The following is an 11,447-nucleotide window of genomic DNA, read 5'->3' as shown; positions in this document are numbered from 1 at the left end:
AAACGAAGCGTAACCGTCGCGCGAAAGTATAGGAGGAGGAGGAAGAGAAGGAGGAGGCCACTATCCGCCTTATTTCCTCCGTGGCCGGAGTCGTTAGCGGCCTGTCTCCTCAACGATTAGGTCATCTTCACCCTTGCGGCGTTTTCATCCGCGACGACAAAGCCACGGCATATCCCGGATGCGATGATTATCGTTAAGAATTACCGAGTCTTACCAGCCCCTTGCTCTTGCCAATCTGTTCGTTCCTCTCTTTTCTTCTTTCGATCGTTGGCTGGCCATTCCTCTCTTTCCTGTCTTCGAGACAGGACGACCACGTGCGCCCTGTCAAGGCCCACGCGACACCCATTACGAGCAATCGGCCCTTCAAATGCACTATAAATGACGCGGGCGATTCTTCAATCTCGCCATGGAATGCGTTTTCAGCAAGTGGTCACGCTTATCGGAATTATAATATTATCTAGTTGGAGCGCAACCGGACAAGAAGAATCACCCGACTCGTTATGCAACAATGTGTATACTCGCGACGCGATCGTTGAAAATTCTTCATACAAAATGAGATGGACGTAGATTATGGTCGCACGAAGTAATCATGATCGTTTGATACATAGTTAGACGCATGTTATGATGCAAGGATTAATTTTATATTTCCCTCTACACCGTGGGATCGTTACTCGTGTATGAATTAAAAACGTAAGTCGTCCAGACGAAACAGGATTGTCTTTACAAAAAGTGTTTTACTCACTTACACTCGTGTACAATACATTATTTCGTACAGTATAAAATTACTTTCCTGTTTACATACTCACGAAATATTACAGTAGAATATTACAGTACATTTACACCGCGTATGTATCACACGGTACGACTACTAATATATTACAAACGTCCAAACGCTGTGGTTTATAAGAACATTCGGGAAACTTTATAAACACGTTTTGATTCTATGGTAAAAAGTTTGGTGACAGAAAAATTTGTTCACTAATTACAAGTGCACATTGATTAATATCGCTATTATACATCACGAAAATTTTATGATAGAAAGACATGTACAGCTGAAGGGAAATCGATTATATAGAAATATTAAGTAAATTTAGAGGAATATCATTTAAAATTGCCAATTTAGCCTAATATTTTACACAGGGAAAAAGGATATTGGTAATTTCCCCTAGCACCACCACCACACAAACAATCATTAGATAAAGAATTTTGAGAACTATACGATAAATTGATCTTCGTTTTGTCACGAATAAAGTAGTATGCTTTCAAAGCATTCGGTATTTGAACTGAATACTATTGAATACTACTACGTACGATTAATAAATAAAATTCTGTATGGAACATCGTAAATAGCTAAATATCTTAACAGAGTTAAAATAAATATCGGTTGCATAAAGACGAACGATTCTCTTCTTCCATTTTAAATTAAGAATATGTACTCGTTGATATTCTAAATTATAAAAAATTCAATTTGGACGGGGAATTTTTTGGCACGTAGTGGTCCATAGCATAATGGCACTTTCCAAAACCACTTTTTTAAAAGTGGAAAAATTAACCGTTTTGATATTTTATTTTCTAAAGTTGCTCCACTATATCGTGATCGTTTTTGTAGGAAGATTGTTTTATACTAATTTTCTGAGAGTGCTTCGTCCTCTGTAATTCTTTAGCGAAATACATTATCGTCTTTTTAAGTCCTTCGGCTAAAGGAACCTTCGGTTCCCAATTCAAATACTTCTTAGCTCTAGTAATATCGGGTCTCCTTCGTTGTGGATCATCTTCGACCGCGGCAAGTTCGACTATCTTACTATTAGTACCAACTAGATCCTTTATTATAAGGGCAAATTCTGTAATCAATTACAATTGACTCGTTGTATATTTTCTGTCAAATATTCGATCGATTTTTCTAAGAGTGTTTGACAATACCATATTTACCTTCTATTGTATGCTCGACAGGATTTCCAATGTTTATTGGTTGAGTGTAATTAGACGCCATTAGGGCAACTAATCCATCGACTAAGTCGGATACATATTGAAAAGATCGCGTCTGTTTTCCGCTACCGTATATCGTAATCGAGTCATTCTGTAACGCTTGTAGAATAAAATTCGAAACTACTCGACCATCATTCATGTGCATCCTTGGCCCAAATGTGTTAAAAATTCGGGCAACACGCACGGAAATGCCTTCTTGTCTCATATATGCATAGCTTAATGTTTCTGCTACGCGTTTTCCTTCGTCGTAACAAGCTCTTGGACCTATGAAAATCATATATTTAATTTTTATTTTACTATCTTACATTTTATTAAACAAATGCAATCGCAATTATTTTCATATATACCTATAGGATTTACATGTCCCCAATAAGTTTCTGATTGAGGATGTTCATTAGGATCTCCATAAACTTCAGATGTGCTAGCAATTAAAACTCTTGCCCCTACTCTTTTTGCAAGACCTGATATAATTAGATAATTATGTTTACTGACTACTTAAGTGAGATTCTCGACACTCTAAGTTTGCACAGTATTTACATACCTAAGATATTTATTGTACCTAATGTATTTGTTTTTATCGTTTTAACTGGATTAAGCATATAATGTGGTGGACTAGCTGGGCTAGCAAGGTGATATATTTCGTCAACTTCTAAATAGAGAGGCCTAACAATGTCATGGTGAACAAGCTCAAAATTTTCATGGCCAACCCAATGTTCAACATTACGTTTCCTGCCAGTGAAAAAATTATCTACAACTATTACTTCGTGGCCAGCAAGCATTAAACGGTCGACCAAATGTGATCCAACAAAGCCAGCTCCACCTGTCACCAATATCCTCTTTCGATTCTTATAGTTAAGAAATTTGACTGTTGGAAAGTCCTTTGATACTTTGTTCTCAATTTTAGCTTCAAGATGTTGCAGTTTGCCCTCTAATTCACGAATTCGTATTTTTGCTTCTTCGATATCTTTGATATCAGTGTAACGTACATTTTCTTCAGCCTCTTGAATTTTTTCATTGACATTTTCAATCTCGTTTATATCTTCCAGACGAGATTTACGATCTCTTGGATGAAGTCGGGCGAAAGATTGTTCATCTTCTGGATTGACTAATGTTCTGTAAAATCCTAACACTGCAACAAGATAAGTATATGACATTGATTTTATCATTCAAGGGCAAGTGCTCACAGCTGTAAAGAAATATTAACTGCTTGCTAGAAAGCAGCAATAACATTTACCTAATATTATACAAATCACGAAGAAGGCAACCTGTTTCATCTTTCGCGGAGTGACAACCATGCTTCAACATTGCACATGTCATGGAGATATTTACATTACTTCCCCATCAACTTATCACAGACTAACGTCATGATAATATCCAGTAGAGGAGAAGATATTCAATCGCCACAAATATGTCATTTTCAGGTTTCTATAATTAAAAGACATAACCTCTTACATCATCACCTTCCATCGCAAAATTTGCGATACTTGAAACGCTATTTTATTTAATTATTGACGTAATGTTGGTGCTGCTCTCTGAACACCATAGCGCAAACGTTTTACAAATTTTGTTTCTTATTGTCTGTTTGATCCATGTTTGATCTGACGTATCGTGGGCCGATAACTTAACCTCAACATTTTCTGTGAGCACTCACGCAGGCGCAGATGCTGTTTTTTGATTGATATATAAGGCTGTGGCAGTACAAAGGAAACATCTCAAGTAGTTTTTCTGGAGTTGCAGTGGCAGTGGTATTTGAAATATGGCAGAGGTCATTGATTGTAATTTTCCTGTTTGGGGTCTTTTACCTAAAAAAGAAACTGGTGTCACTCAATTTCTTGCAAAATATCCTGAATATGATGGAAGAGGAGTCATCATTGCAATTTTCGATTCAGGGATTGATCCTGGGGCTCCTGGTATGCAGGTAAGTGAAGCTTTTATATAGACACGCCTCGCGATTGTTCAAGTGCCTGCGTTTTCTTCCACTTTTCTTTCATTTTTAAACTCTGACTAAATATCATAATTTTATTTCTGGCAGTAATATATATTGTCAAAAGTCTTGGCTTGCTGAATTCCTTTTGTTTCTTATAAATTTCTTTGTGTTTTCTTTGTATACAAAGTGGATGTCTTTGAACAATTTTGTGTAAAATTAGTAATTTAAATTTATTCATCTTTTCCGTTATCTTTATTTTGTAATTACTTCAATCTCGAAGATTTTTGTTACATTGTAATATATAATCATTGATTGTTATTTTGTGTCAATTTTGTTGTAAATTAACAATTAACGCGAACATTGTTTACCATGGGATTATAGGTGATTAAATACTAAAATGAAATACATTAGTCATTCGTCCTTGCTTGCTGTTAAAATTTATAAATTTGAATCAGCCTTGCTTGTATGATGTTTTTGAAATAATTTTTGATAATAATACAGCAAAATTTTCTTGAACAAAGGAGTAAAATTAAATTTAAATAAAATGCTCTGTTTTATAACAAATACATTTAATATAGGAAACTTCAGATGGGAAGCCAAAAATTATTGAAAGATATGACTGCAGTGGAGCTGGAGATGTGGATACCAGCAAAATTGTACAAGCACCTGATGGATATATAATAGGGATGACTGGTCGTAAATTAAAGGTACATTTCAAATAATGTTTGAAATTAATAGTGCTCACTAGATACACACAACAGTAAAAGAAAATTATTTTTATCTCAGGTTCCATCCAACTGGAAAAATCCTTCTGGACAGTATCACATAGGAGTAAAAAATTTGTATTCATTATATCCAGGAAAATTAAGAGAAAGAGTATTATTAGAAAGAAAAAAACGATCATGGGACACGTGTCAAAAATCTGCACTTGCAGAAGCATCTAGGCAACTACAAGTAAATAAATTAATAATTGCATTCTGATTGCATATGACACGCACAGAAATAAAAAACTTTCATTTCTATTTTATTTATTTATTAAAATTTGATATCTTTAAATTGGCTCTCAGATTAATTAAAAGCATCAAATATTTAAGAACAAAAATGTAAATAGGCTTTTAGACCATGTGATCCAAAGATAGGGTTGTTGTGGATATGTTGAACCATGCAATCAAATGAGGCCAGTTTCACAATGTGTCACAGTGATCTGTATCTAATGCTATATTTATAATTGGCAGTTCGATCTATTGTAAAGGCATTGATTCGTTGCATAATACCATGTAACGTTCTTTTATATTTTTTAATAGTGTGCTTTGAAACAAAAAAATGATTTTAATTAAGATATAAGCAAATATTTTATGGATATGTAATTTTTTCCTAAATAAGAAACAACTTGATTTTTACGTTACTCAACTATTGTACATAGGAATTTGAAGCAAAGAATCCACAAGTAAACAGTTTAAAAGAAAGACTAGAAAAAGAAGAACTTGAAGCTAGAGTTGAAATATTAAATAACCTGGAGAAAAAATACTCTGATGTAGGACCTACTTATGACTGTATTGTTTTTCATGATGGTGAAGTTTGGAGGTAAAGATATATGCAGGATATTTAGGGTTTCAATTAAAACATTTCCTTTACAAACATTGCTATTTGACTTAATTGTTTATATTCTGTTATAGAGCGTGCATTGACACTTCCGAAGAAGGTAACTTAGAAGCTGGTGTCTTTCTAGGCGAATACACTTTGACAAGGGAATATGCACCCCTTATACCAGAAGATCAATTGAATATTAGTATTAATGTTCACGACGACGGAAATACGTTAGAAATCGCTGGTTTATGCTGTAGGTATTAATGAGATTCGATTCGTTATTTTATTTCGTTTTCGTAACTACAATTAATCTCGTTATGTTGCAGCAAGTCATGGGACACACGTAGCTTCAATTGCAGCAGCATATTTTCCTGATAATCCTGAATCAAATGGTGTAGCTCCTGGTGCTCAAATTATTTCATTAGGTGTCGGAGATGGCCGCATCGGTACAATGGAAACAGGAACTGCAATAATACGTGCAATGATACATGTAATGAAACACAAAGAGAAAGTACATGTAATTAATATGAGTTACGGAGAACATCCTCATTGGTCTAACACTGGGAGAATAGGAGAATTAATGAATGAAGTTATCGATAAATTTGGTGTAACATGGGTAGCATCTGCTGGTAATCGTGGACCTGCTTTGTGTACTATTGGTTAGTTGAAAAAACATTCGAAAATTTTAAATATATACTCGGTACATTAACATCTAGTACATCCCATCCATTTTAAAATCATATAGGAACACCACCAGATATTAGTACTAACAGTGTGATTAGTGTTGGTGCCTATGTTTCTCCTGATATGATGGTAGCTGAATATTCTTTAAGAGAAAAAATGCCGGGCATGTCATACACGTGGTCGTCTCGAGGTCCAATGATCGATGGTGGAGCCGGAATTACCGTATGTGCTCCAGGAGGAGCTATAACTAGTGTTCCCAATTTTACATTAAGAAAAAGTCAACTCATGAATGGCACAAGCATGGCTGCTCCTCATGTTACTGGAGCTATTGGTATATATCGACATTTCTAAAATATAAAGTTCATGTTACTATAATAAAAAGAAGTATGTTTTAATATGGTACTTGTATTACAGCACTACTTATGTCAGGACTTCTTGCCAAAGGCTATCCTCTTTCTCCATATAGCATAAAAAGAGCGCTTGAAAATACAGCTCTATATATACAAAATCTAGACCCTTTTGCACAAGGGTCCGGGCTGTTACAAGTCGAGCGTGCATTCGATAATCTTCTTACTTACAATAACGTACCTGAAAGGGATATAAGATTTACCATTAACTGTGGTCCAAATAACGCCAAAGGAATCCACATGAGAAGCGGTGTTATTGATCGATCAAAAGATTATGCTATTAACGTTGAACCTATATTCCTTAATAGCGAAAATACTGGTATAATTTTACATATGTTACTGTAATACTATATGTCTTTGTTGGATGTGATTTATTAAAATACTTGGATACTTTATAGACCCTGCAATTAAAATTGCTTTCAATTTGAAATTAACTTTGGTATGCGATGCACCTTGGGTACATTTTCCAACGCATCTTGATTTAATGAATATGGTCCGCGCATTTGCTATTAAAATTGATGGATTTAATTTACCCGAAGGTGTTCATACAACTAGGTAAATACGTTCGAACTAACATATTTTTTTTATATTAATAACGTGCAATATCAGTACTAATTGTCATTTATAGTGTACGAGCGTATGATGTAACAGACGTTGCAAAAGGACCAGTGTTCCAAATACCAATAACTGTAGTGCAGCCACAAACACTGCCAAAAACTGCGGTACTTCCAGACTTAGCATATACAAATATCTTATTTAAACCGAATACGATTCGTCGACATTTTATTCTCGTTCCTGAAGATGCAACATGGGCGGGTATGCATTTTCAGCAATATTTATTTCATATGTACAATATTGAACACATAAAATGAATGTTTTAATATAATTCAATTCAGTGGTTAGATTGAAGAGCACAGAAAAAGATAAAACTGGAAGATTTGTGATTCATAGCGTTCAACTGAAACCACGTTTGTCCTGTAAAACTCTTGAAGTTAATAAGTTGTTCACTGTTACTTCTCAATCAGAAATTGTTCATCCATTTGCTGTTCAGGTATTATTAATTCTCTTTATACATTTTAACAAAACGTTTAGTATTATCAAATAAGAATTTAGGTGTATGAGTATCATCAAATAAGAAACATATTTTATTCATAGGGAGGATTGATCTTAGAAGTTGTCATCGCAAAATATTGGGCAAACATAGGTGATATGTTAGTGGATTACTTCATTGAATTTCATGGTGTCCATATCATAAATGGGAATCTTACAATGCAATCTGGAGATGGAATAAATCGCTTAGAAGTGCGAAGTTCTCTTAGAAACGAAGAAGTAGTGCCCAGTATTTGCCTTAAATCATCCGTACAAATATTGAAGTACGTAAACTAAAAAATGTTGCACAGTATGATATATCAATGAAAATGAATTAATGTAGTTCTATTTTCTTTCCTAATATTACAGACCCACTGACGCAAAGATCGCTCCTTTACGAGACCGAGATATTATTCCTCCTTCACGACAAATTTATGAATTGCAATTAACATATACGTTCCACTGTGCAAAGGCGACTGAAGTAACTCCAAATGCCGCGCTGCTTAGCGATTTATTATATGAAAGTGAATATGATAGTCAGATGTGGATGATTTATGATACTAATAAACAACTTATTTGTTGTGGAGATGCGTACCCATCCAAAGTAAGAACGAGTATATTAATATGAAACAATGAGGAAATAATGCTATTTTTTATTACAGTATGCTAATCAAAAATTAGAGAAAGGCGATTATACTTTGAAAATACATGTACGTCATGAAAAGAAAGATTTACTTGATAGATTAACGGAAATGCCGTTCCTTTTAAGTCACACGCTAAGTAATCCAATTAGTCTAGACGTATATGCCAGTCAGTCACAAGCCATTATCGGTGGCAAGAAAATGATAGCGGCTTCAGTTCCACCTGGCCACATTCTTCCTTTGTATATTGCTCCTTTATCGAATGAAAACAAGTAAGTATTTTATTTGAAGCATAATATTTTTTTTAAATACTATATATGACAAGGATTATTATTTACTATGATGTTAAAGAAAATATATAATTATTTTAGTTTATTCACGCATAGCTTATATTCCTTCCTAAGATTATTATTTTACATTCATTTTGCATGTAGCAGTACATATATTATTTCTTTATGCAAATAAAAGTTGGTGCATGAATGTAAGATGTAGTATATATGCAAGATGTGTACGTTCAAAAAATGTTAGATCAGATAATTTGTGAAAAATTGTTTTATATTTTCTTTTATCAATCAACTGTTTCTAAAGTATTACTAAGAAAATTTTCCTTTTTTTTTTTTCGTTCCGCACTGCAGCGCTGAAAACAAGTAAGTCTATAGCATTCTTTCTGCAAACATTTTTAAACATTTACATGCTTCTAATTAAAAATAACATCAATTAAAGCAGATTTTTCTTTAATAGATATACTTTTATTTTATGCATTACTTCATTGCATCTACATTCTTATTTAGTTTCGTGAATTTACATGCTTTATTATTTAAAAAAACATTTTATTTATTGCTTACATTTTAGATCTGAATATTTAGATCAATATGTGTATCTGTGCATATTAGAAGATTTTTTAATAAATTTTACATAGTGGTTTTGCTTTATATACACATAATATTTTAGGTATAATGCTTTATGTATGCTTTTTTAAACATAAAAATGCTATACACTTCCTTTTTATCTTAATTTGTTACCTTCACGTTTGATTTCGTTTATAACATTTTGTTGTAGCGAGATTCTTAGGCAATATTAATCTGTTTGAAAGAAAACGAAATTTCTATTTCATTTTAAAGAGCTTCCAGAGGTGCTGCCTTAGGAAATGCTAGTTACTTACAGGGTACACTGACCTTCTGCAAAGATGATAATGGAAGGAAGGTGGATTTCCATACGTTTAAATATATTTTATCTGAACCAAATAAAAAATCTAGTAGCAGCAGTAGCAATAGTCCCTATCATTCATCAAACAAAGAAAAAACTACTAAGTGGGATGAATACAATGAAGCACTCAGGGATTTCAAATGCAGTTGGCTTACAAAGCTGGGTAATCAGATTTTTCATTCATCTAATATTGATTATATATAATTACATATTGTGTAAGGTTTTGCATCATATAAATATCTTGTTTTTATTTCCGGTTTCAATTCAACAAATAGCGCCTTCTACGAGTAAGTTCATTAGAGTGCAATAAAACGTTACTCCAAAATTTGATTTGAAATCCTGTTCAGTTCCGTTTAGATGATTATCGAATTTTTTTATAGCCATTTGTTTCATTCCAATGCACGATTGTGTAATATGCATAACAAATAATTTACTATAATTTGTCTTTTCTTTTGTGATGTTCAAAAGAAATTATTAGTAGTAATATATATCACTTAACAGCATCATTTCAACACAAACATAAACGTATACGTACATTAGAATAATTCATTTCAAACAAGTTTATACAAAACCTGTCCTATTGTTTTTAATGCAAGCATATGTCCACATTTTTATATTATTATTCGAAAGTATAATTAATTTGGTATTATTACTAATAGAACCTGGAGAATATGCAAATCTACTCTATGGAGAATTAAAGAATCTCTTCTCTGACCATCTGCCCGTTCACACTGCTATGCTGATTTCTTTGGACTCACCCGAAGCTCGACGTCATGTACCACACGATGACATTTCAGAAGAATCTGTTTCTCTAGCAAATCAGATAATAACTGTGGCAGATGCCGTGATTACAAATATTGATCAAGATAAGCTCTTAGCCTATTATGGCTTGAAGAGCGATCAACGTGACGATGCAGCAAAAATTAGAAGCACTATGGAAAAACAGAAACTTAGCTTGATAAAAGCATTAGTAAAGAAAGGATGTGCATTAGCGCGATTGTACGTACATAGTGCAAAAAAGGGAGAGGGAGATCGTCAGTCATATGAACATTTATTAGAGAGTGTAACACATCACTGGCAAGAAGTACAAAAATTCGCTGAACCAACTGACATTAAGGCAAGAAATTTTGAAATGTGGTTGCACTGTTATTTAACAATTATTATTGTTTATTTAAGGAAACTATATGTAAAAACAAAATACTTCTTTACTTGCAGGTCATTACTCTCTCACTGTGGCATGCTCACATTAATAATCATTATGGTCGCTATTTGAAATTATTGTTGCGTTATTACGAAGACAACCCATTAAAAGAAGTTGACGAAAAATGTATAGAACTTGCAAATATTTTAGGATGGGAACATTTGTCACGTCACATTCAGACAAGTATACCGTCGCGTTATCCTCCTTCGTACAGATCGTTTTGATCAATGGTAATTGATACTCATTTAATTCTAAATTAGTTGTAAAGTATAATAAAGTGCACAGGTATCTTTTCTAGGTACGAAGGAATAAATTTGACAATGGAAAAAATATTCTGACAATGGAAACTAATCATGGCAAACAGTTTCCAATGCACCTCTATGGCAGAACTATTTCTGTTGAGTCATTCAAGTGTATTATACACTTATAAATATATACTTGTGTTCATACTCTTAAAAAAATACGAAAAAATGATCTTAGAAAAATATATTAATTTTTAAACGTAAGAAATTAAACATAAGAAATTATATTACTAAAAGTACCGCTGTTGTAATAGTGCATTTTTATGGTGTTTATCGCATCAAAAGAGAAAAAAACGCCAGAATATCATGGAAACTGTTATGAATTTAGAAATTAAAGTTTTTAAACAATAATGTGTTGTTTGACAACATTCATTTCAACTAACATAATGTATATCATTTACAATTATTTAGATTTTT

General features: G+C 33.2%; 2 protein-coding genes across 5 annotated transcripts; one reads left to right on the top strand and one right to left on the bottom strand.

Annotated features, from left to right (window-relative positions):
- Positions 1-714: 714 nt before the first annotated feature.
- LOC132909192 (UDP-glucuronic acid decarboxylase 1) lies at positions 715-3,363 on the bottom strand. The gene is made up of 5 exons (XM_060963867.1): positions 3,221-3,363; positions 2,528-3,115; positions 2,334-2,447; positions 1,930-2,250; positions 715-1,841 (listed from the first exon to the last, which is right to left on the bottom strand). The coding sequence occupies exons 1-5, from the start codon at positions 3,279-3,281 to the stop codon at positions 1,573-1,575; spliced, it is 1,353 nt and encodes a 450-aa protein (XP_060819850.1). The 5' UTR covers positions 3,282-3,363; the 3' UTR covers positions 715-1,572.
- A 173-nt stretch (positions 3,364-3,536) lies between these two features.
- LOC132909171 (tripeptidyl-peptidase 2) lies at positions 3,537-11,381 on the top strand. Of its 4 annotated transcripts, XM_060963824.1 has the most exons (20): positions 3,537-3,625; positions 3,707-3,904; positions 4,492-4,620; positions 4,700-4,867; positions 5,337-5,497; positions 5,590-5,753; positions 5,827-6,159; positions 6,246-6,515; positions 6,599-6,910; positions 6,990-7,146; positions 7,220-7,407; positions 7,488-7,642; positions 7,747-7,964; positions 8,050-8,284; positions 8,343-8,593; positions 9,443-9,690; positions 9,803-9,814; positions 10,187-10,644; positions 10,743-10,958; positions 11,027-11,381. In XM_060963824.1, the coding sequence occupies exons 2-19, from the start codon at positions 3,743-3,745 to the stop codon at positions 10,950-10,952; spliced, it is 3,831 nt and encodes a 1,276-aa protein (XP_060819807.1). In that variant the 5' UTR covers positions 3,537-3,625; positions 3,707-3,742; the 3' UTR covers positions 10,953-10,958; positions 11,027-11,381. The 4 variants fall into 4 exon arrangements, with proteins under 4 accessions (XP_060819807.1, XP_060819806.1, XP_060819808.1 ...); XM_060963823.1 differs by lacking the exon at positions 3,537-3,625 and having other exon boundaries at positions 3,663-3,904; XM_060963825.1 differs by lacking the exon at positions 3,537-3,625 and having other exon boundaries at positions 3,663-3,904; positions 11,014-11,381.
- The last annotated feature ends 66 nt before the right edge of the window (positions 11,382-11,447 follow it).

Source organism: Bombus pascuorum, chromosome 7, assembly GCF_905332965.1.
Source record: "Bombus pascuorum chromosome 7, iyBomPasc1.1, whole genome shotgun sequence".
Taxonomy (NCBI): domain Eukaryota; kingdom Metazoa; phylum Arthropoda; class Insecta; order Hymenoptera; family Apidae; genus Bombus; species Bombus pascuorum.
This window is presented reverse-complemented; position numbering and strand designations above follow the sequence as displayed.